The sequence below is a fragment of the Salvelinus alpinus genome, chromosome 29, assembly GCF_045679555.1.
Source record: "Salvelinus alpinus chromosome 29, SLU_Salpinus.1, whole genome shotgun sequence".
Lineage (NCBI taxonomy): Eukaryota > Metazoa > Chordata > Actinopteri > Salmoniformes > Salmonidae > Salvelinus > Salvelinus alpinus.
The window spans coordinates 43,796,687-43,823,620 of NC_092114.1; the positions used below are offsets into that span (position 1 = coordinate 43,796,687).

At 42.3% G+C, this 26,934-nt stretch overlaps 1 protein-coding gene across 1 annotated transcript in view; it reads right to left on the reverse strand.

The window, feature by feature from the left end:
• LOC139559061 (dolichyl-diphosphooligosaccharide--protein glycosyltransferase subunit STT3B-like) overlaps positions 1 to 26,934 on the reverse strand; it is a 93,267-nt gene that overhangs the window by 35,608 nt on the left and 30,725 nt on the right. The window contains exons 2-3 of the mRNA XM_071374718.1: positions 8,983 to 9,091; positions 480 to 767 (exon numbers count right to left, since the gene is read on the reverse strand). Coding sequence (XP_071230819.1) covers positions 480 to 767; positions 8,983 to 9,091 — 397 coding nt within the window. The remainder of the gene's footprint in view (positions 1 to 479; positions 768 to 8,982; positions 9,092 to 26,934) is intronic.

Here is a 26,934-nt window from a genome sequence, read left to right on the forward strand (position 1 = left end):
CTTATCTACAATACCTACTGCAGTGTGTGTAGATTGCAAGCCCTAGTAAGTCAATAGCTAGCTAGTTAACCACAAAGAATAAACCTTGCATAATTAGTTTTAGGACATTTTTGCCTGTTAATCTGGTTAGTTACATTATTACGATTCACATACAGCTAGCTGATAGTTTTAAAGTAAAATGTTTGCTTTGTGTATATCTTGTCTCTATTGCCATTGCCCTGGCTGGGAAAAAAGGCTCAGTGAATGGGGAGGAGAAGCGTGAGGTAACACAGTATGGGGGGAGTGCGAGTGCATCTCAAACGCAATGTTTGCATTCTCCACACTGTCACACGCATTCTCCACACTGTCGTCCTCACAAGAACATCCTCAGAGAGCGTGGCACACGGTAGCACCCGTATTGAGAAACACCCGTAGCCATAAAGGATCTAAAAAGGGATTTCTAAAAGGATGAAGTTCAAACCCGGAAGACGCAGGCTTACCCAAAGGTAGTAGGTGAACTGGAGGGCGAAGATGGCAATGCCCTCGTTGTCGAAGGAGCCGGCCACAGAGCGGGAGATGTACCCGGGAACGATGGCGATAAAGCAGGCTGCCAGAAGCCCCGCCCCCTGGTTCCACAGCTCCCGCGTCAGCAGAAAGGTGGAGATGGATGTCAGGCCACTGAACACGGGCGCCAGGAAGACGCACACATCCCGGATGTGCACCGTCAAGTGGAGCAGGTTCAGCACGTAGTGGATAAGGCCTGCGGTGACCATCAAACCTGGATATACCTGGAGAGAGAGAGACAAGATAGAGGGACTGTAATGGAACATTTATGGCACCTTCATGCATACTTGTCTTTATCCTGGATATAAAATACAACACACTGATGAATGGGAATAAACTTTTAAAATCAACCATAATGTACTGTAACTTATCCATCGAGCAGTTAGTTGGAACTCCACAGGTCAGGCAGGAGAGTGATAACTTCAAGTGTTGGCTTGCTGCATCCACATGCTTGACATACCACAAGAGTGAGTCAAGTTAATTGAATCTGCTCTGGATTTACAATCGGGAAAACCAGGTAAGGCGATCTTCTCCACCGAAATACTGACTAATTGCCCAGTTCAAAGCGGAGGCCTCAAAACCCCCCAAACCTTACAGCTCTCTGCCTATAACACGAGACCAGGCCCAATTAGGCTTGTGTGAAACCTTTCTGAAGTCAGAGGGGCTATGTTAAAGTGTGAGTGATGCCCTGATGTATGCGATACGCCAGGCCGAGACAAGTCCGGCGCACTTTGGCTCGTCTCTGCCTGCCGTGCTTCTCATTTTTAATTAGCTAGTCGTAGCCGAGGCGTGCTAAACTTTATGAACCACAGTCTTATTGCACCGCTCTCCCAAATCATCCAACCCAGTTTCCCCGACCTGGGGATCGAGCTAGAGCCTAGGCTAACGCTACTTCAGCATTTGTTTTAACCCAAGTAATCACTGTTTGGTTGCCCCCAGAACAGATGCTGGACTCTGTAGTCTGCATTCCCCCCCCCCACACAGCTTGACATTTTGCCCCATCAGCGTAAAAATGTGCCTGGTCCATTTCTCTACAGTAACAAAAGGGTGGTTTATTGGCTTGACAGAGCCCAATGGTTAAACAGTGCCGCATTTATTCAGCCCTCAAATCTTATCTACGACTCTGGAGAGGGAGCGGCTGGCAGATATCCCCCTTGAGAGTGGGAGAGAAAAGACGAGGGATCCGCAGAGATTCACTCACTGACACATTCACTGAGATCTGCTCCTCCCTCTACAGAACGGCGTGACCCATCACGTGCAAAGGGACTTGTGTTATCATACACAATTAATGAGGGCTGTCAGAGTCATTTGAAGCAGACTGAATAGAGGGGAGAGAAGGAGAGCTGATGGCGGGGCGGGATATAGGAAGCAGCGGTGGGGTGCAGCACACTGCTTAGGTCCCCGTTCGGAGACGGGAGAGGTGCTACAATTAACGCAGACTAGAAAAAGTTTTTTGGGGGGGAATACCACTCTGAAGAAAAGGCAGAGTGACACCATTCAGGTGTTGGAAGTAGTTCTGGAATGCCTCAGAAAGTCAGGAAACCCTTGGGTGTACTTCACAATCTGCACAGAATGGGTTACGTTTGATATAGTCAAGATGCACTTCAAGAGGTACTACCTGATCCAAATCATTAGGAGATGTACTGCAACTCAGTTATTCCTTCGGGGATCTGTCATGCATAGAGCTGTGGCAGTCATGAAACTTTATCAGCCGGTTATTGGCATGCAATTGACTTCCTGTCTCACGGTAACTGGCCATTAATTAACAAACACATTTAGCATCTCCAGGCCGCCACACATACAAGGCCACGCCTGTGGAACATACACATGAAAAAAGTCTAATAAACCTATTTAATATACACCATAACAATACATCCATTATTTATTTTAGGCAGGTCTAAAGAAACACGGTATGAAGTTTATTTTTTTTTAACGGAAGAACAGAATATGAGTCGACCAACTATGTTCTCTGGCTATGCTCCATGCCATATGCTTGTTCATTTAGCTGGCCGGATATGCTTAAGTCCAGTGCTATTATTTTATAGTAAGAAGAATATAATTTAACTTGGCGGAATAAAATAAAGGATATTTTTCCCCCATTTCGGCGAGAGTGTGCATATGAAGTGGCTATGTTGAGGGCAAAAGTGATTATTTGAAACAGATCCTATATGCTAGATTTAGAGTTATTTGGCAACTTAAGTTTGGAATGATACAAAACCTTAGAATGTCTTAGAAATTAACACATACGGGCTGCTTTGTGCAACTATAGGCAATTGATTATTTGAGAAAGTAGCTGAAGTTTGCGCTGTGTTCCTTGCCTCAGGCTGCACACGTTCTCGCAAACGAGGTCCATCAAACGAGTCTAAATGTTCTTGTCTTTACTAATAGGTAACATTCGTTTCGATTTTGAATGGCCTATTATCAAAATGTGCAGGAACAGGGTCAAAAACAGTTGCTATCCGTATGCACTTGAATAGCGAACGGAGGCCACTTTCCCACTGTTCGTTTGTCAACCATGCCAGGTAGGCTACTCCGGTTTTATAGCGAAGCACGTTCTTAACTTCTTTATGATAGGGGGCAGCATTTTCACTTTGGATGAATAGCGTGCCCAGATTGAACAGCCTCCTACTCTGTCCCAGATGCTAATATATGCATATTATTATTGGATAGAAAACACTCTGAAGTTTCTAAAACTGTTTGAATGATGTCTGTGAGTATAACAGAACTCATATGGCGGGCAAATACCTGAGAAAATCCAAACAGGAAGTGAGAATTCTGAGACTGGTCGATGTTAAACTCATCACCTATTCAATTCCCTGTAATATATGGATCTGTTTGCACTTCCTACGCCTTCCACTAGATGTCAACAGTCTGTAGAATGCTGAATGAAGCCTATACTGTGATGTGGGACCGGATGGGAGGTGTTTGAGTCAGTGGTCTGGCAGATTGCCAGTTCTTGGTCACGCGCATTCCTCATGATAATCGCCATGCGTTCCATAACTTCTACAGACATGAAGGAATACTCCGGTTGGAAAGTTATTGGATATATATGATAACAACATTCTGAAGATTGATTCTCTACTAAGTTTGACCAGTTTATTCGACTTGTAATAATACTTTTTGAAGTTTTCGTCCGACGTTTGCCTGCATCTGCGCGAGCGTTTGGACATGTGTACTACACATGCTAGCAAAAGTAGCTACTTGGACATAAGTAATGGACATTATTGAACAAAACAACGATCTATTGTGGAACTAGGATTCCTGGCAGTGCATTCTGATGAAGATAATCAAAGGGAATATTTATGGTGTAATTTCGTATTTCTGTTGACTCCAACATGGCGGAGAAATGTTGTTAAATCTGAGCGCCGTCTCAGATTATTGCATGGTGTGCTTTTTACGTAAAGTTTTTTTTAAATCTGACACAGCGGTTGCATTAAGAACAAGTGTATCTTTAATTCTATGTAAAACATGTATCTTTCAAAGTTTATGATGAGTATTTCTGTTATTTGACCTGGCTCTCTGCAATTTCTCCGGATATTTTGGAGGCATTTCTGAACATGGCGCCAATGTAAACGGAGATTTGTGGATATAAATATGCACATTATCGAAACAAAACATAAATGTCTTGTGTAACGATGTCCTATGAGTGTCATCTGATGAAGATCAAAGGTTAATGATTAATTTTATCTCTATTTCTGCTTTTTGTGACTATCTTTTGCTGGGAAAATGGCTGTGTTTTTCTGTGGCTATGTACTGCGCTAACATAATTGTTTGGTGTGCTTTCCCTGTAAATCCTTTTTGAAATCAGACATGTTGGCAGGATTCACAACATGTGTAGCTTTAAATTTGGTGTCTTTCATGTGTGATTTCATGAAAGATTGATTTTTATAGTAATATTTGAATTTGACGCGCTACATTTTTTCTGGCTTTTGGCCAAGTGGGACGCTAACGTCCCACATATCCCAGAGAAGAAGCAGCATAGAAATATAGTAGCAGCTGGGATCCTCTTTTTAGTGGCAACCATCAACTCTGCTTTCACACAGGATTGCATATGGAAATGTATGGGCTTATAAAAACACTTATTTCAACTCACGCATCAACCACTGTTTGAGGAGCATGCAACCTCTCGCTGCGCAACGGGTGATATTCCACCCAAACTCACTATGCCATGGCACTCCAAAACGGTTCACTATATTTGTAGGCTAATTCTGTAGGCCGCCCTGCACAATCAGCGAACCAACAGCATCGCCTAAGTCTATGTTCTCTCCCAGACCCATGGATATACATTTTGGAGCATAGCATAAGGTAACTAGTCCATCCAGCATGTAAAATAATACAGTCCACACGCAAAGGAAATTAGGAGAATTTAGGCGAGACCAATTAAATCACTTTTATTTTAATGAATAATAGCCTACTAGCTAGGTATTGTATAACGACAAACGGGGGGGGGGGTGTTCGGGATCATATACAGTGAATTCAGAAATATTCAGACCACTTGACTTTTTCCACTTTGTTACGTTACAGCCTTATCTAAAGTTTATTAACACCCCCCCCCCCAATCTACACACAATACCCCATAATGACAAAGCAAAAACAGGGTTAGAAATTTTGCACATAAAAAACAAACACATTTACATAAGTATTTAGACCTTTACCGCAGTACTTTGAAGCGCCTTTGGCAGCGATTACAACCGAGTCCTCTTGGGTATGACGCTACAAACTTGGCACACTTGTATCTGGGTAGTTTCTCACATTCTTCTCTGCAGATGCTCTCAAGCTCTGTCAGGTTGGATGGGAGCAATGCTGCACAGCCATTTTCAGGTCTCTCCAGAGACGTTTGTTCGGATTCAAGTCCGGGCTCTGGCTCGGCCAATTAAGGACATCGAGACTTGTCCCGAAGCCACTCCAGCGTTGTCTTGGCTGTGTGCTTAGGGTCGCTGTCCTGTTGGAAGGTGGACCTTCACCCCAGTCGGAGGTCTTGAGCACTCTGAAGCAGGATCTCTATTTTTCTCTGCTCATCTTTACATCGAACCCGACTAGTCTCCCAGTTCCTGCCGCTGAAAAACATCCACACAGCATGATGCCGCCACCACCACCACCACCATCTCCACAGAGGAAGTCTAGAGCTCTGTCAGTGACCATCGGGTACCTGGTCACTTCCCTGACCAAGGCCCTTCTCCCCCGATTGCTCAGTTTGGCCGGGCGGCCAGCTCTAGGAAGAGTCTCGGTTCCAAACTTCTATTTAAGAATGATGGAGGCCACTGTGTTCTTGGGGACCTTCAATGCTGCAGACATGTTTTGCTACCGATCCCCAGATCTGTGCCTCGACACAATCCTGTCTCGGAGCTCTACGGACAATTCCTCCGACCTCATTGCTTTGTTTTTGCTCTGGCATGCACTGTCACCTGTCACCACATCTGAATACTTTCCGAATTAACTGTATAGGCCTACGCATAAGCTCTAATATGTGTATGGGTGTTTTGAATTAAATCACCTTAGAAAGCGCTGTCCATTTCATTGTTTGGCTTTGAAACCTCCACAACGACCATGTTTTCCACTCAGTTTAAAAGCATGATACTCTTGCATTTGCATTGTTGTCAGTGTTGAGGGACAATAGAGCGCTGAGTACAAGGACATTAGCGAGTTGGACGCCGCCAATGCTTGTCCAGAGTGCATAAGAGGAGATTACCGTGACCCATTGTTCACGTACAATTTGACTGCGGTCATGACTCATGACTGCCGGTACGGCTGTAATACGGCCACCGCAAAAGCCCTAGCCATGCATTGTGTAGGACTGCATTCCCTATATTCTCTTAACTGTCATAGACAAAAGAGTACGAGCTAATTTGCTTCCACTCTACAGTGTTCCCACAACTGGTGTGATTTCTGACAAGGACTTCAAAGAACCAGTGTGTTCAGAAGAGGTGATTTGTAACATTCCATTAGCGATCCAGGTTTGTGCACCATTAAGGCTGCCTGATCAAATTCAAAAGGCCCTTCATACCTCATAGCCTGTAAGTATTAGCAGGACAGCTGAGGGAAGCACTTTGCCATCTTTGCGTAATCATGTGGTGGGGGGGGGGAGAGGGAAAAAGAATAACCCAGAGATAAAAACAAGTTATTGAGCCAGGTAGCTGACACATGGCAAATATTTAGCACCAAAAGAGTTCCCAGAGGCACTGAACCTGGATCTTCCCTCACTTTGCATGTTGCTGGGCATTTGCATTCTGTGTACCCAGCATCTGACACACCTGCTGTCTAAACCCTGGCACACTGAGCAGCAGTACTGTCCACTGCCTACAGATATAGGCATGTTAGGATGTAGGTTAGGAAGTTCGGATCCCTTGTGCAGATTGACTGAATCCATTGCTGCTAAAACAGCAAAGCCTGCAACTGCTACTAGCCTATATTCCGACGCTGCAATATCTGCTGCTGCTAAAACGACTGACAATAGTTCTGAGTGCAGGCATGTCTGGCTGTCTTAAATGCTCGGCGCTTCTCTCCCACCACCCTGGAGTAAGTACACTGTACACAACAGGGAACAAAGTGAAACTTCAGATGCCAACCTAGGTGGAGAAAGTGACGAGATAACACAGGGAGCCACTTTAAAAGGTTTGCCGTAACAAGGCTGGTAAAAAAATGTCACCCCATTAAGCATCTGATTACAGTACAGAGACATGTCGGGAGCAGTGAGGAAGAGCAGAGTAGTATTTTATTCACAGCGTTTCAGTGCACAGTTTACAGGGCAGCCCCAAAAAAATGAGGCTCCGCCGAGAGAGGAGCGTGGGCGATAAATCTTACAGAATCGGCAGGTAGTAACTCACGGTGAAAGAGGTTGTGATTTCAACAGCAGGTCCTGTTGGTAAACCGCATGATCATTGGCAGTCATGTGGAATCCCTCAAGTTAAAAGCTCATTGGTTGCTGCCGATGCGTGACAGACCGGAGAGCGCTGGGGGAGGCTTATGAAACGGTACGGTTCATGGTGCTTTCTCATCTAACACCCCAACCACTAGAACACCAGAGTCTAGGCCTATATCTACAGTGCATTCGGAAAGTATTCAGACCTTCTCCACATTTAGTTACAGCCTTATTCTACAACGGATTAAATAAAATAAAGACAAGCAATGAGGTCGAAGGAATTGTCCGTAGAGCTCAAAGACAGGATTGCCTCGAGGCACAGATCTGGGGAAGGGTACCATGAAGTGTCTACAGCATTGAAGGTCCCCATGAACACAGTGGCCTCATTGAAGGTCCCCATGAACACAGTGGCCTCCAGTTTAAATATAATGAAAAAGTTTGGAACCACCAAGACACTTCCTAGAGCTGGCCGCTCATACTAACAGCTATCTGGGGAGAAGGGCCTTGGTCAGGGAGCTAGCCAAGAACCCAATGGTCACTCTGACAGAGCTCCAGAGTTCCTCTGTGGAGATGGAGAACCTTCCAGAAGGACAACCATCTCTACAGAACTCCACCAATTAAGCCTTCATGGTAGAGTGGCCAGACGGAAGCCACTCACAGTAAAAGGCACAACACAGCCCGACTGGAGTTTGCCAACAGTCACTGAAAGGACTCTCATGAGATACAAGATTCTCTGGTCTGATGAAACCAAGATCGGACTCTTTGGTCTGAATGCCAAGCTTCACGTCTGGAGGGAACCTGGCACCATCCCTACGGTGAAGCATGGTGGTGGTAGCATCATGCTGTGGGGATGTTTTTCAGCGGCAGGGAGACAAGTCAGGATCGAGGGAAAGATGAACAGAGCAAAGTACAGAGAGATCCTTGATGGAAACCTGCTCCAGAGCGCTCAGGACATCCGACTGGGGCGAAGGTTCACCTTCCAACAGGACAACGACCCTAAGCACAGCCAAGACAATGCAGGAGTGGCTTCGGGACAAGTCTCTGAACGGCCTTGAGTGGCCCAGCCAGAGCCCATACTTGAACCCGATCGAACATCTCTGGAGAGACCTAAAAATAGCTGTGCAGCGACACTCCACATCCAACCTGACAGATTTTGAGAAGATCTGCAGACAAGAAATGGGAGAAACTCCCCAAATACAGGTGTGCCAAGCTTGTATCGTCATACCCAACAAGACTCAAGGCTGTAATCACTGCCAAAGGTGCTTCAACAAAGTACTAAGTAAAGGGTCAGAATACTTACGTAAATCTGATATATATATTATTTTTTACATTTGCTAAAGTGTCTAAAAACCTGTTTTTGCTTTGTCATTATGGGGTATTGTGCGTATATTGATGAGGGGGGGGGGGGAAACGATGTAATCCATTGTGGAATAAGGCTGTAATGTAACAAAATGTGTAAAAAGTCAAGGGGTCTGGATACTTCCCCAAAGCCCTGTATATCCAATGTGTTCTTCCCACTGGGTTGGTTTCAAATTAGGATGATTTAAGCTTGATCACAGCAGGGAACATGTTAAACTTACTGTGCCCCCCACGATCCTCCCCAAGGGGTACCATGACCTCTCGTCAAACCAGTTGAGGAACTCGTAAAACCCATTTGTGGTCAGGTGATGTGTTGATCTGTAGTTGAACCTGTGGGGAGAGAAGACGGCTAAAGTTGGTACAAGGCAAATAAGTGGCACACAAAGCAGGCACCTAATACAAATATCTCAGACATTTGTTGAATGTGCAAACAAGTATTCATTTTGAAAGAATAGCCTTATTATTTCCATATTCTACAAAAGGCAGCCAATGTCCGAGCCCACACAGTTAAGTGACAACAGAAAACAGGTAGGTCTAGGTCTAAGACATCCTTGAAGAGTCCACTGCTAGTGCAAGTCTGGACAATTACCAACCATCTGACACTAGGGAGAGATCCCAAACATCCAACCAGAACAGAGTTGGCTTGGTATCTCCGCTCTGAAACATCAAGTTCACATTTCATTCTCTAAAGACAGTGAAACGTCTGCTCGAAGCCACTCTGTAAACATCGTACATGCAGACTAATACGTGGCTGCTTGCTTAGATTCCATGCGTTAGGGTCATATCTGAAAATCTTCATAAGGCTCAGCGTGATAGTGCAAGGCAGTGGTTTTAGATCAAGTGGAAAACAAATAAACCGGTCATATGGTCGGGGACAGTTGATGTAACCAGTGAAATACACTTCATGAGTCATTGTTGTGCAATCAATGTGATGGCTCTGAAATAAGGACATCCGTCGTTGTGATAGATCACGCTCGTCTGCAGAAACAGCCCTGACACTGGTATGTCAGCAACCGCCAAGCACAATAAATAGCAGCACCCTTCCCTGATACTTTGTCTCCGTAGCAGATGATTCAGGAGGCAAGAGATTTGAGTGGAGGGGGGAGGTTGGTGGCCGGCACACAGTCACAGAACTGTTGGGAGACACGAGCAGCTCACACACACTCACACCAAAATGGCTGGCGGGTGGAGAAGCTCATTAAATCACTGCAAGGTGCTTGTTCTTTTACACAACTCACCTGAAGGACACGTATCTGCAGGTGAGGAAAGGAGAAGGACAAAATCCTTTGATAAAGCACTTGGTGGCCTAATTCTAGGTTCCCGTGCAATCCTTTTACGCAAGTAAAGGTGATGTCGAACAAATCTCATTACAGTCCTGATGGAAACAGAACAATTGTCGGTACAATTGACAAAACAATATACACTAGACAAGGTGGGATTTTGTTTTGGTTAAATGAATTTAGCAGAGATTAGTGGTAATGCTTTTAATGAGCAAATATTGATATAATAACCATTATATCAAAGTAAACTTGGAGTCACACAATGACGTGTAGTCCTCCCACTATGACTTGTCAGGAAAGCATGCAGTTTATTAGGCAACAGATTAAATAAAATGAACTTTACAGGGTGGTTAAAGTACAAGGTGATGAGCTTGATGCTCCTTTCCAATAAATATTGAGGGTCTTATTCTGGTGACATGATGTCCATAACAATCTCATGTAGGCTACACATGCGCTGCAGCCAACAGCAAGCAGATAGCGCCGTTGGCTACACTGTACATGCCAATAGCAAAGCGGGCACACTCGCTACATAACACAATAAATGTGAGAACTTTCAGTACAGTTGAAAATGCGATTGAAACCCATTTAACTTAAATAATTTTTCGGTACATGGAACTGGAACTGCAAAAGGCATTTTTTGTGCACTACGTCATCACACACAGCCTTTTATCTGCAACAAGTCAATTTGATGGAGACATAGCTAGTGATGGTATTTTCTAGTTGAATGTGTTTTTTTTTTTATCATTCTCTGTTTGGACACATTTAACGTTTTGGCGCTTCTTAAAGGATTTCTGGTATTGAGGAAAGAGGCTTTGAACAGTATGACAAAAGCCAGTGAGGAACAAAGAACAAAATAATGTAAACGAACACTTGCACTTTTCATACTCGCAGGGCTGTGGTGCACTCCCCGTCGCAGCTTCACTTTCAAGTAGAATATGACATGCCCTCGCGATGGCTCATTCATCACTCACTGACTGACAAGTTTAGTGAGGAGACCAAGCTACTGGTGCACACACACACACACACCTTTCTATTGCAGTGAACGTAATGAGCATTGACAAGCTGGCTCATTCACAGTTAGGAACTAAGACTGCTTGAGCCACAGGGATAAAACATTCCGATCACATTACTCTATAACCCGGACTCATGAGGTCTAAGACCCGACATGAGCAGCTCACACAAACATCCCAAAATGGCTGGCATGTGGAGGAGCTCAATCACGCCATGGTGCTTTTTCTTCTACACAATTCACCTGAAGGACTCGTATCTGCAGATGGGGAAAGGAGGCGGCAAAGTCCTTTGATTAAAAAGTGCCTGGTGGCCAAATTCTAGTCAATAACCAGGTTCCCATGCAACCCTTTTTTTGTGGCTCAAGCATTCAGATCACATTACTCTATAACCTGGACTCAGCGTGAGGTCTGAGACCAGACATTTTCACAAGTTTGTACAGCTGGAATAAAAATGACAAACACTGAGCATGAGCCAGCAAAACCAGTGTTTCTTTCTCCAACTTTGACGCATGAATGTGTCAAATGCAGCCAGGTATAAGAGCAACCCAGCAGAGAGCCCTTATGGCCGCAAGATAACCACTCATACGCCACTCAGGAAAGCTATTGTTTGTCAACTGTCAAAGCACAGAGGCGGAAATAAAGAGAACCACAGAAAGCACTTAATACTTCACCCGTTGCCTCGCCATATTCACAGAAACACATTTTCCAATGATCTCATTGACAGCAGATCCAAGTGTTTAATTCCTGAGCTTGTCACTTTGATGAGGATAATGTGGACGGCCAAGCGCATTAGCAATTTAATGCATAACTGCGTAGTCGGTCCCGGCTGACAGAACATCACTGCACCACAAACTAGTGAGCAGGTGAGCGTAAAAAAAATATTCAAAAAACACCTACCATTTAAATTCCTTCTGGCCTCCGGAAGAATGGAAATGAAAGAATTTGACTCACGTCAACTCTAGCAATTTCATTGCAAAAATGAAAATTATTCACAGCATCTTGTGCATTTGAGGATGCCCTCAAGGGTCAAAACTAATATCGAGGATGCCCGTTACAAGTTACCCATTGTTACAAAGCCCCAATTCACTGCAAGAAAAAAACGGATTCCTTTGTGATTTATGACCCGGTAATGCCTCGAACTTTGGTAACCACAATCAAATGCATCATTGGTTTTCCTGCCCTACTCCTGGATAAATGGCCAAACTGACTTTTGCTCCAGGAGTGCACTTGCCACCTTGACTAGGCCTAACTGCCTGCTCAGTTCACACTATGGATATATTACCTGTCAGTGTGACAGTTTAGGGAATTAACCACGCAGTGGTACCAAATATTAAGCTGGGGCTGCATGAAACAGCTCAATGTTTAACACAGGCCTTTGGTGATGTCGTACAATTTGCACGCAGAAGCCCAAGGTTGAAGGCTCAAGGTTGCCCCACCTTGACTGCCCTCAGGTTATCCTGCATGAATTTGTCATTCCCAACTTTACACACCTATGACAGGTATTTTGTCATTTCAGAAAGAGAGAGAGAAAAAAAAGCAATGTATTGAGCCAGAAATGCAAATAAATGCCAAATGAATTCTATGGGGACCAACAAATCCATACTTGTATTCTGACTCCTGCATAAGAGTGAAAGGCCTTCAAAAAAGATAGATGACTCATTTTCCCTAAAGTAGCCAGGGTGCCTGGCCCACCATTTGAATTACAGGACTACAACTATGTACAGTTGAAGTTTACATACAGCTTAGCCAAATACATTTAAACTCAGTTTCACAATTCCTGACATTTAATCCTAGTAAAAATTCCCTTAGGTCAGTTGGGATCACCACTTAATTTTAAGAATGTGAAATGTCAGAATAATAGTAGAGAGAATGATTTAATTCAGCTTTTATTTCTTTCATCACATTCCCAGTGGGTCAGAAGTTTACATACACTCAATTAGTATTTGGTAGCATTGCCTTTAAATTGTTTAACTTGGGTCAAATGTTTTGGATAGCTTCCCACAATAAGTTGGGTGAATTTTGGCCCATTCCTCCTGACAGAGCTGGTGTAACTGAGTCAGGTTTGTAGGCCTCCTTGCTCGCACACGCTTTTTCAGTTCTGCCCACAAATGTTCTATAGGATTGAGGTCAGGGCTTTGTGATGGCCACTCCAATACCTTGACTTTGTTGTCCTTAAGCCATTTTGCCACAACTTTAGAAGTATGCTTGGGGTCATTGTCCATTTGGAAGAGACATTTGCGACCAAGCATTAACTTCCTGACTGATGTCTTGAGATGTGCCATCTATTTTGTGAAGTGCACCATTCCGTCCTGCAGCAAAGCACCTCACAACATGATGCTGCCACCCCCATGCTTCACGGTTGGGATGGGGTTCTTCGGCTTGCAAGCCTCCCCCTTTTTCCTCCAAACATAACGATGGTCATCACGGCCTAACAGTTCTATTTTTGTTTCAACAGACCAGAGGACATTTCTCCAAAAAGTACAATCTTTGTCCCCATGTGCAGTTGCAAACCGTAGTCTGGCTTTTTTTAAATGGCGGTTTTGGAGCAGTGGCTTCTTCCTTGCTGAGCGGCCTTTCAGTGTATGTCGATATAGGACTTGTTTTACTGTGGATATAGATACTTTTGTTACCGTTTCCTCCAGTATCTTCACAAGGTCCTTTGCTGTTCTGGGATTAATTTGCACTTTTCGCACCAAAGGACGTTCATCTCTAGGAGACAGAACGCATCTCCTTCCTGAGCGGTATGACGGCTGCGTGGTCCCATGGTGTTTATACTTGCGTACCATTGTTTGTACAGATTAATGTGGTACCATTGTTTGTACAGATTAATGTGGTACCTTCAGGCGTTTGGAAATTGCTCCCAAGGATGAACCAGACTTGGAGGTCAACATCTTTTTTTCTGAGGTCTTGGCTGATTTCTTTTGATTGTCCCATGTCAAGCAAAGAGGCACCGAGTTTGAAGGTAAACTTCCGACTTCAACTGTACATGCACCAGAACTAGCTCGCTAATGGTTAATTATGGGATGTTCCAATTGGATTACTTGTAGTTGAATCCTTACAGTAGGCTCTAAGAGAGCCATGGGCGATTAAGGACCCGTCAGGCAAGGCTCGTGCAGTGGACCCAGTCTTGGCTACTTTCCATCTGACTCAATGGCCCTCAGGGGGATGCCCCACCCGCTAGTCAGGATTGCGCACACACAGCCTGTCCACCTTCTGACCGCATGCTAACAACATGACCATGCTGGTGGAAGAGGGTGGCATTGGTTTACTGAACAAGAACCAAAACTATTATAATACTGTAGGTGTCCAACAGATATGACCGAAGCAAGACGAGACGTTTTGGCGACTGATGGATATTCCTATTGTTTCACATGACATGGTTCAATTACCGAGCTCCGTGCTCTTTGACCCATTAAAAAGTGCATTGTGGAAGTTTGATGGCAATATTGTGCAGATGCTACAAGAAATGAGTTCATTCTGGATTTAAAATGTTAGCTGTAATCACTTAATCAATCCTGTATACTGGTGAGTAAGTTAACCTGTTGAGGACAGAGGGCGCTTTTTTCGCTTTGGGGGAAAATCGTGCCCAATTTAAACGGCCTCGTACTCAATTCTTGCTCGTACAATATGCATATTATTATTACTATTGGATAGAAAACACTCTAGTTTCTAAAACCACTTGAATTTTGTCTATGGGTAAAACAGAACTCATTTGGCAGCACACTTTCTGACCAGGAAGTGGAAAGTCTGAAATCGATGTTCTGTTCAAGGACCTGCCTATAAATGGGCATGATACGTATGACTATACGTGCACGTCATACACCTTCCCCTAGATGTCAAGAGGAAGTGAGAGAAGAAATTAGTTGATTATCTCGGTCTGAGATGGAAAGAAACCTCTTGGAACGACGTGTCCTCCATTTTCTGTTTTCTGCAAGGCGCATGGAGGGACCTGTTATTGCCTTCTGAAAAACTGTCGTTATAGGCGAATACTATCTCCGGCTTTGATTTTATACATGTCACAATATCATCGTAAAGTATGTTTTTTCAATATAGTTTTATTAGATTATTGAATTTTTTTCGTTAGGCGTGTTGCTTTGTCTGCATATGTTCAGGAAGGATAGCTTCGCGCCACTTGGCCAGTGTGCTTGCTAATTCAAGAGGGAAAAAGAACGTTCTAATACCAAACAAAGACGGTTCTGGACAAAGGACCCCTTGTACAACATTCTGATGGAAGATCACCAAAAGTAGGAACCATTTTGTGATGCTATTACATATATCTGTCGAACTGTGTACTAGTAGCTTTGCGCTCAGGTTTTGGGCATTCCCTTACCATAACTAAGTCTTATGTCGTAATGAAGATATTTTTAGAATTCTAACACTGCGATTGCATTAAGAACTAATGGATCTATCGTTTCCTATACAACATGTATTTTTTTGTAATGTTTATGAATAGCTATTTGGTCAGAATAGGTGAGAGTCTAATAGAAATATCCGCACATTCTGGGAAAAAGATGCTACGTTAGCACATTGTATAACCACTGATTTCAGCTCTAAATATGCACATTTTCGAACAAAACATAAGTGTATGTATAACCTGATGTTATAGGACTGTCATCTGAGGAAGGTTTATGAAGGTTAGTGAAATTTAATATCTTTTGCTGGTTTATTCGCTAACGCTAACGTGGCTATTGCTATCGCTAACGTGCCTTGATGAATGAATGCGGTAGTGTGGTAGGCTATTGTAGTAAGCTAATATAATGCTAGATTGTGTTTTCGCTGTAAAACACTTTAAAAAAATCGGAAATATTGGCTGGATTCACAAGATGTTTGTCTTTAATTTGCTGTACACCATCGATTTTTCAGAAATGTTTTATGATGAGTATTTAGGTAATTCACGTTGGTCTCTAATTACTCTGGCTGCTTCGGTGCTATTTTTGACGGTAGCTGTGATGGTAGCTGCAATGTAAAACTGATTTATACCTCAAATATGCACATTTTTCGAACAAAACATCGATTTATTGTGTAACATGTTATAGGACTGTCATCTGATGAAGTTGTTTCTAGGTTAGTTTGGTTGGATCTTAGTTAGTTATGTTGGTTTTGTGCATGCTACCTGTGCTGTGAAAAATGTCTGTCTTCTTTTTGTATTTGGTGGTGAGCTAACATAAATATACGTGGTGTTTTCGCTGTAAAACATTAAAAAAATCGGACATGTTGGCTGGATTCACAAGATGTGTATCTTTCATTTGCTGTATTGGACTTGTTAATGTGTGAAAGTTAAATATTTCAAAAAAATATTTTTTGAATTTCGCGCTCTGGCTTTTCAGTGGAATGTGGGAGGAGTTCCGCTAGCGGAACCCCAGGGACAGACAGGTTAAGTCACTGCTGATCTAGTGGTGTTTACATGAACAAGAGCAGGAAAGAAAAAAATATACGAGGGCTCTACATTAGTCTGACAAGAATATAGGTTTAAGCTGTCAGAATGGCCAAGTCATTTTAAATCAAATTCACACAAACCACAATATCAAACAATTAGGCTACTCTGATCAGAATTGGATCAGTGTCCTGCGGATGCAATGTGTTGCACACTGTCCCCCCAATCTCTGCAGAGCGCATCGGAGTATAATTGTAGGCCTGCGTAGACAGGCCCAAGCGGTCTTTCAATCATGCAGTTGCGAGATACGTTTGTGACCAACGCGGCTATCTACCGGTGCACATTTGTTGATATTCATTGCTAGTTAGTGAGTCATTTGCCCAGTTATAGCTTACTTTTCGTCAACAATGAAAATCCTGGAAAAGTCATTGTGTATGCATCACCTGCGTGCGCCAATTGGCTGTTGCCAGGGGGAGACATTTCCACAGCAGGTAAAATAATGATAGTCTAACTACATCGAAAAGTCTAAACTTATTGTGCAGTTTGGCTGGTTCTCGCTAGTTAACGATTTAGGTAATAGAATGCATTAATGTTGTCTTGTCCAATGTCCTGAAATACATTTTCCACCAGCACTCGTGTATAACCGCAAATGGCTGACACGCAGTTGATACAGGTGATGAAACCAACGCTGCATATGCCGGTTGTAAAACCATACATCTCAAGCGCTCAGAATTGGTTAGGCTTCTCCATCATATACTGGCCATGTAAAATATTCCTAGAATAGTCTAATTGACAAGTAACTCCTATGTTGTCAAGATCTCCCCTGAACACTTTAACCTTACAAATAAACGGATCAAAAATATAAAATCTGTGTAATGCGTTTCATAAGCTGAAATATCTCAGAAATGTCCCACATAAAAAGCTTATTTCTCTCCATTTTGTGCAGAAATGTGCTTGCTTACACCCCGTTAGTGATTATTTCTTCTTCGCCAAGATAATACATCCACCTGACAGGTGTGGCATATCAAGAAGCTGATTAAACGGCATTAACATTACATAGGCGCACCTTGTGCTGGGGACAATAGAAGGCCATTCTAAAATATGCAATTGCTTGCAATAGGCATGCTGAATGCAGAAATGTCCAGAAAACGTAATGCTCATTTCTCAACCACAAGTCGCCTCCAACATCTTTTTTTGTTGCGAATTTGGCAGTACATTCAACCGGCCTCACAACCGCAGACCACGTGTATGGCATCGTGTGGGCAAGCGGTTTTCTGATGTCAACTATGTGAAAAGAGCGGCCCATGGTAGAGGTGGGGTTACGGTATGGGCCGGCATAAGCTACGAACACCACAATTGCATTTTCCTGATGGCAATTTGAACGCAGAGATACCATGACGTGCTCCCGAGGCCCATTGTCGTGCCATTCATCCTCCGCCATCACCTCATGTTTCAGCATGATAATGCAAGGCTCCATGTCGGAAGGATAACCCACTAAGCATGTTTGGGATGCTATGGATCGACGTATACGACAGGGTGTTCCAGTTCCCGCCAATATCCAGCAACTTCGCACGGCCATTGAAGAGGAGTGGGACAACATTCCACAGGCCACGATCAACAGCCTGATCAAATCTATGCAAAGGATATATCGCAACGCATGAGGCAAATGGTGGTCACATCAGGTACTGACTGGTTTTCTGATCCAAGCATTTACCCATTTTTTAAATCTGTGACCAACAGATGCATATCTGTATTCCCAGTAATGTGAAATCCATAGATTAGGGCCTAATGATTTCCTTACATGAACTTAACTCAGTAAAATCTTTGAAATTGTTGCATGTTGCGTTTATATTTTTGTTCAGTATAGATAATCTTAGCTACCTTGCCCACCTTAGCAATTTGATTCCTGGTTCATTGAATGAGGGAAGTATTTTATAAAGACAAAAAGTTAATTGGTTGTAATTGTAATGTTGCAGGGTGGCCAACCATCCCCCAGGAGAGCTATTGTATAATGCATACAAGGACAAGTGCCTTCTATGCATTAAAAATATATATATTTTTAAAGTGTCTCATAAGATCAGTATGTGATGAATAGGGCTGTCGCGTTGTTCGTATTTCAAACACACTGGCAGTCATGAATGCAGTACAATTGTGACTGTTGAGTCACGCCATCTCGTTTTATGCATTCTGGACATGCTTTGGTTGTACCCAACCTGTTATCGACCATCAGGTCCTATTGGGCTGGTACTCATGGCTCCATTGTCCCTCTAACAGAGTACATTTGGAAAGCATTCATACTGCTTGACTTTACACAGTTACGTTACAGCCTTATTCTAAAATTAACTAAATTGTTCCACCCCCCCCCCCCAGACTGTGCTCAGTACTTTGTTGAAGCACATTTGGCAGGGATTACAGCCTTGAATCTTGGGTATGACGATACAAGCTTGGCACACCTGTACTTGGGGAGCTCCTCTCATTCTTCTCTGCAGATCCTCAAGCGCTGTCAGGTTGGATGGGGAACTTCACTGCCCAGCTATTTTCAGGTCTCTCCAGAGATGTTCAATTCAGGTTCAAGCCACCATGTTTCACCGTAGGGGTGGTGCCAGGTTTCCTCCAGACGTGACACTTGGAATTCAGGCGAAAGAGGTCAATGTTGGTTTCATCAGACCAGAATCTTGTTTCATGGTCTGAGAGTCTTTAGGTGCCTTTTGGCAAACGCCAAGAGAGTGGTCATGTGACTAACTGAGGAGTGACTTACGCGCCTGGCCACTATCATAAAGGCCTGATTGGTGGAGTGCTGCAGAGATAGAACTCTCAACAAAGGAACTCTGGAGCTCTATCAGAATGACCGTCGGGTTCTTGGTCACCTCCCTGACCAAGGCTCTTCTCCCCCGATTGCCAGGTGGCTAGCTCTAGGAAGAGTCTAGGTGGTTCCAAACATCTTCCATTTAAGAATGATAAGGCCACTGTGTTCTTGGGGATCTTTAATGCTGCAGAAATGTTGAGTGTCCTAGCAAAGGGTCTGAATACTTATGTAAATAAGGCATCGCTTTGCCATTATGGGGTATGTTGTGTAGATGGATCATTTTAAAAATCAATTTTAGAAGGCTTTAACGTAACAAAATGTGTGTTGGGGGGGGGGGGGATTCAGAATACTACCCGAATGCACTGTATGCAAATGCTTTCGAAAAATCACAAACACTTATCAAAACAGTTTTATGCTTTTAAAACTCACCTTAATGTGATGATCAATTTGAAGAAAGTTCAACAGCAGGTTGAAACAGTAAAAAAAAAAAAAAAAAAGTCCTTGTGGATGTTTCAAAGCCCCAAAAAATGGACAGCGCTTTCTAAGGGGATGATTAATTCAACATCAAAAGCATATTAGAGCTTATACACAGGCTTATGAGCACAGGCCAGAGAGAAAGAAAAAAAAGCTGTATTAAAATGATTGTGCTGTTATACAATGCATAGCCTACCAAATATTAGACATGGCAGAAAAAAAAACTGATTTAAGATATCTTCGCTACATAATTGGTCTAGCCTATACTTTAAAAAGTAAATACATTTGAGTAATCGCCTTTGAATGTGGACTATTATTATGCATACTGGATGGACTGGTTACCTTATGCTAGGCTCCAAAATTTCTATCCACGAGTCTGGGAGAGAACATACCGCTCTAGGCAACGCTTTTGGTTCGTTGATTGTGCAGGACGGCTTACAGTTAAGCCTATCATTAGTGAATTTGTTTTAGATTTCGAATTGCCTAGTAATAGGGAATTTTTTTAATTTTCATAATTGGGTGACTACCTTCGGCTATACAGAATCCCACCACTGTGTTTCCATCTCCTCTCTTCCCTTTATTCCTTTCTCGAGCGCGCAGAGGGGATGTCAACATTTAGTGAAATATGTTTTGTTTGCGAAAGCATATTACTATCGACATTGGTCGAACAAATTTCCACTTGGTTTCCCATATTAAGCACTGGGTAGCAGCAGGAACAGGGTTGGAGAGCCCATGTAATACAGAGCTTGGGCAGAACATCGCCTGTTGCAGTGAGAGCGTGCTCCTCAAACAGTAGTTAATGCATAGAGTGAAATAAGTGTTGTTATATTTCTCAACTGTTCATATTAACCACAGCTCCACTATAACACCTAGGTAGCCTACCTGGCATCATTGAAAAATGGAGCCGTGGGGAAGTGCACGCCTTCGAGTGAATACGGATGTCATGACTTTCCCCCTTTAAAATCTAGCATATAGGGCATATTTCAAATGAAATCTTAAGCTCAACATAGCCATTTCATATGCGCCCTCGCTCAAGAACGGGAAACATATCCTTCCTATTTTATTCAGCCAAGGTCAATTATACTCTTCTTACTGTAAAATCCAATATATAAAATAGGCATATCCTGTCAGCTAAATGAACAATCCTACAGCCTATGGCATGGCGCATAGCCAAATAACATACATTAGGCGAACCCATACTCTGTTCTTCTGCATAATGTTTTAGACAAAAACATTTATTTATGTAGATGTTCCAAAGGCGCCCATCGTCGGCTTGTAATGCAGCTTGCATGCATGGACTCCGTGGAGGCCTGGAGATGTTACACTTGTTTGTTAATTAACGGTCCAATTATTGTGAGACCACCACAGCCCTAGTGATGAATATCAAATAGAGCTAATGATTCAAACATTTCAGGGAAATAAATCATTTGAGTGTAAACAAGTTATTTGCCGTTTCAGCAAGTAACTTGTATCTGATCATGTGAATGGCTTCTCACTTCCGAGTTACACCAGCATCTGTGGAACATCGTTAAATATTCAAGGAAAAATCCACCCAAAACCACCCAATCCTTTAACATAGTGTTAAATAACACTGATATGTGAGAAAAATATTTTTGTGAAGAAGTGTTTCATAAGTTTGGAAGCAACATGGGAAAATCGTTGTGGAAATTTGTTGCAGCTCAAGTAGACTACAAAATCCACAATAGATTCTGTCTATGGACCGGCAGGCAAACACTTACACACAAGAATACCAGAGACAATATCAGCATGTAAAGCAGTGGAGGAAGGGGAGGACAATCCTCAGTGAATTATTATATTATTTTTTTTAAGAGAACATTGAAAAAGTTCCTTTAGATAAAACTACACTAAATATATTCACGTCACCAAATAATTGATTAAAACACACTGTTTTGCATTGAAGGTCTACAGTAGTCTAAACCGCAATCTGTAGGGTAGCACCATGGTGTAGCCGGAGGACAGCTAGCTACCGTCCTCCTCTTGGTACATTGACTTCAACACAAAACCTAGGAGGCTCTTGGTTCTCACCGCCTTCTGTAATTATGACAACTTTCGGAGGACTTCCGCCAACCTATCAGAGCTCTTGCAGCATGAACTGACATGTTGTCCACCCAATCAAAGGACGAGAATGAATCTAGTACAGAAATCCTAAGCCACAGCTAGCTAGCACTGCTGTGAATAAAATGTGAAAAGTTTAACAAAGGAGAAGCAAGAGAGACTCATTTTTTTCACTTAGCTAGCAAATGCAGCTGGCTACTTTAGTTACTCAAACACCCAGCTCAAACAGAGGGATGCTATGTTAGCTAGCTGGTTATGACTAGCCAACACAACAATGGAATTCTTCCAAGTCAAGGTAAGCTTTTGGTTTTATTGCCACCGGGGCCCGCCAGTGTAACCCCTTACTGACTATATATACACCAACGTTACTGCATGATTGTAGAGTGTTTACTAAAGCATTAGTTCTATTATCTATGTTGACTAGGATGTTACTTTAAATAATATGTGGACAACGACGTAGGCTGTGTGTAGCGGTTATGACATGGTTTGGCTTGGCAACGGTCGAGAGAGTGCATAGAGGCGAGAAGGAATACAACGTGGCTATCAAAGTGAACTATGTTTATGCGTGATCAGAGGTGTATTCATTGGACCGATTCTGTTGAAAAACATTTCTTAAAACGGAAGCAAACGAAACAGGGATTTAAAAAATTCCTGAATTTGTCCAATAGAAACTCTCGTTTGCAACTGTTGGACTAATGATTACACCCTAGATCAGCTAGCCTAAACCAATCGATGTTACATTGAACTGGGTGAATGGAATATGAATGAGTCATCCAACAAAAGAAATAAGGCCGTGCTCATGGGAAGAAAAATCATCCTCCCTCAATCGCCACTGACGTAAAGTAGCTAGTTAACTGTAAAATCACCTAAAACAAACTGCACTGTCAATTTAGGTGTCTACAACCTCACCATGTTCAACCTGCAGATAGATGTGCCTCAGAGTGGAGTCTGACATTCACAACGGAAAATAAAGCTTTGGATTTCAATGGGCCGCGCGGTGCATTCTGGGACAAGGAGCTCTCTCCTTCAAGGAGTGAATGGAGTCTATTTTTATTTTTTTGTGTGTTTTTTGTTTTTGAATGGGAGTTTATTGGGCGCTAGCTCAAAACCCCAACATTTACACTAATTTCGTCAAGTACATTAGAAATCTTTCCCAAAATGTGAGATAATTAACTTGCTAGCTACTATCTTTTTATTTTTATTTTTTATTTTATTTTTACATTCAAAATACAGATCAACAATTTACATTGTTACATCATACAAAACAGAACGCAGGTATCAACGAGAAGATACTAAAACATACAAAAATATCAAGTAATAAAAAATACAAATAAATCTGGTGCAATTGTAATCACTGAAAAAATCTTCATGATTCAGGAAAATGTTATTCACTAGGGTTAATGTTTTAATAAAATAGTTAAATTCAATCAAAAAACTAATTTGGTATAGAATTTGGGAATTTTTGTGTATAAAGTATTTGTCCACAAGAATTTCAAAAATTCACAATCATTTCAATGGTGTTGTTATCATTATCATCATATTATATCCTTCATGTCAAAAACATGGGTAGTGGTCATAATGGTGAATAAGTAATTTGCAAGGTTTTCCCAAAATTCTGACAATTTTATATTCTAAGAACAAGTGAGACAGATTCACCTTTTTCACAGAAAACACATATCAATAGCCACAAATTTGGATATCATAGAATTACATGGATATATCTTATGTAAAATTTTAAAGTGCACTTCCTTAACTTTATTTGGTATACAATATTTGTAAGGCCTTAACCATGCATTTCTCCAGACAATGTCAGGAATAAGCATGTTCCAGAAGAATTTCTCAGTGTAAGTTGGTTTTGTGAATGGAGAATTTGTCTTATATATTTATTACAACAAGATTTCTCAAGTAAGCACACACACACACACACCTTCCAATCTGAGTTCTGGATAAACTTTGTGATCATTACCAAAGCTAAGATGAGTTTTCATTCGTGTAGTTTGACCACCGGGAACAGCTTTGATCGCAGAAATAAACTCTGAAAGGTATTGGAAACTCTTTCAATGTTATAAATTGTTCATATGTGAGAATATTACCCTTTGTCCTTGGTGTTTGACGACGACAAAGTCAATGCTATCTACTATCGTATAGCTTTGGAATCGTGGCATTACATACTTGAGGAAAATAGGCAAGTTGACATATACACCGACTTTGAGAAGGGATTGCGTGACAATTAGCTTAGCAAATGCGTGACGCAGCATGACAACGTGAACGCAATTGGTTGATGGACTGCTGGGTGGGGCGTTACATGTTCCTTAATTTATTGGATTCCCATCTCCTTTCTATAATATCTCTGGCAACAGCACCATGCAATGCACCCTGGACTAAAGAGGCAGACAAATAGGAAAAATGTGGTAATTGAAATCTGATATGTATGATAGACATTTTTCGCAATCTAAAAGTTGTATTCCTATTAAAGTCCCTCTCACTACAATGGAAGTTATCACAGTGCTACGTCATACCGGCCGGATTTGTCTGCTTGAATGCCAATAACTCAGAAACATGAAATAAACCAGGGAATCGATGGAACATCACTCAAAGATGCACAAAAACAATATCACATTCAAAATGGGTGAACCTTCCCTTTAATACCATAAAAACCCTACTATCAATTTATCAACAAAACACATTAATCTCCTCACATTAAAGCCTAACTCTAATGTCACCATTTTTTACTTTTCAAAACAAGCCAGCTGGCTGAGTTGTTGGGAAACTAACAGATGGCTGCTGCTTCAGTTCCTAGTCGGGGAACACTGCCATCATGTCATTAAGCAAGTAACTTAACAGTCTATTCAAATCAATACATGACAAATGACAAGCAGTCTGCTGAGCACAGACATAACTATGACAGAAATACACATTGAATGAAAGCCGTTTGAAATGGCATTGGAAAAAATGTCTGCATCCCAACTGTCATGTTTCCCCAAATCTTTTGTGCTTGCAAATTGTCCTTTGAATGGAGCTCCCTCAATACCAGATTTCCAACTTTCTACCCAACAAAAAGACAACAGAAAAAGAGCTGTTCAACATTTATTTGCTCGACACAGCTCCAGATTGACAGACTGAAGACAAAGAGCAAATAAAACAGTGTGCCTGTAAAAGGCTGCTAGGGCAATTTTAAAGTGGGGCACAGTCTGATAAAGACTTCCCTCGATTCTTATTGCTGCAGCCCCAAGGCAAGTAAAGGAAGTAGCGTTGTAGGTAACCGTTTCAAACCTTTCCTGGAAAAGACAAATTAGACACTAGATTACGCTTTACTTTCAATTCAGTGTTATTGCTATATTGAAGGCCCACGTATGCTAATACTAAACGCTTTCAATGTTCAAAAAAGGATTTTAACATATGCACAATTCTCAGAAACTTAAGACAGGAGGCAGACTTCGAAAGCTAACGCCTGACGCATACACCAGCTGTCTGACTTGAGTATGCCATCGAATCAGTGTGTTATCACTCCCGGCATGGTTTCACTGTGTCTCTCAGCAGAAACAGAACTATGAGCTCAGTCATGGACAATGCACATAACGCACAGTTCAGCATCAGCCTACCCCAATGAGAGACAGACTGGGGGGGGGGGGGGGGTAGAGTGCTTGCTAACCATGTTCAGGACCTCTAGAGGTCAGGCTGGTTCTAAAACAAAGAACCGCAAAGCCGTACAAGAGTTCCCGAATATTGCTCAGCAAGTCTTCGCACTGCATGACCAAACTTTAAACGAAAATGTGTACACAGCTGCTGACAAAGAAAACAATGGTTGTTTAAGCCTCGTGGTACAGGCATCAGCGGCTGGCAGTGGAGCGAGCACAGCTGGCGAGCTCTATTAAAACCACTTTAAAAAGAGGGTGTGTGGTGCAGGAGTCCATTTCACACTCGATAGATTGCGGTTTTTCAGGACAAAACAGAAATTGGGATATGAATTAAGCTGTTGCCACTTGTGTTGTGGCCCTTCCTTTGATAGGGTGAAGGAAAGCAAAGTGAGCAGCCAGTCCCTCTCAATGACGCCAGCTCATCTAGACTCCTTACTGACACTCAAGGAAACCAGAAATCAGTCAGTGGACAAAAATAAAGTATTTCCACTTAGGAGGTATTTATTACAGATGCACAATATCAGGGCAGAAGCAGCCAGCAGCTTGCTCTGCAATAAAAGCTGCTTTACTATTCGTCAGTTGGGTTATTCAAATGTGACCTATGGGAAGGTTTATGCAGATTGAAAAACATTTAATTGGAGGCAATGACCAATTCATTGTCAGATTGAATAATTCAGTTTAATAACAAACCTTTCTACTTAGATCCCTGCAGAAGAAAAGGGTTTAACCACAGGGTAAATAAGCTGCTTGCTTGCAGCTTTAAGAAAAAAAAGTTGATTTTGAAATGCCCGCACTCATTGGTGTTATAACCTTTGTTGCGAAATCCTCAGTAAGACTGTTAAATCACATAATGGAGCCTCCATGGCAAACCTCACCCGAGACTTCAAGGAGCCGTTTTGAAATGAGCATGAAACATGAGATGGGGAGAGTGGGAAGAGGTTGTCTGAGACGCTAAGTCAAAGACTAAAAACAGTCTTTAAATAACATCCAGACAAGAGTATGTGAGCGGAGCGAGGAACGGAGCGTGCCCAATTTGACTGGAGCAAGTTCGCCAAAGGCTGGAGGGTCGGCCTTCTCGCCCTCTCCAAATTTCGCTCTAGTGGCACTCGCCTCACAAGCTCGGGGCATGCCCGGCCCAGCATGCATTTGTAATCTACGTGTGTGCTGCTATAGCCCATTGCTTTAGCTACTGTCATCAAGTATGCTACTGTCATCAAGTATGATAAATATTTTCATAAAGAAACTGATAAAACAGGTGAACATTTAAAAAAAGCTGACTTACCAATATGAGGATGACCAAGAGCGAGGTGATGTGTCCACTACTAAAAATAGCATGGTGCACTTACTACGTACACACGCTAACAGAAAGGAATAATATGGGTAGCTAGCTAAGTGTGTCATTGTAGCAAAGTATTTATAAAACAAATAAAATCAGATCTTAAGTTTTTCATTTTTGTTCTAATATTTATACAATTGGCCATCATTGATTTTGCGCCACAATAGGCTTGGCATATT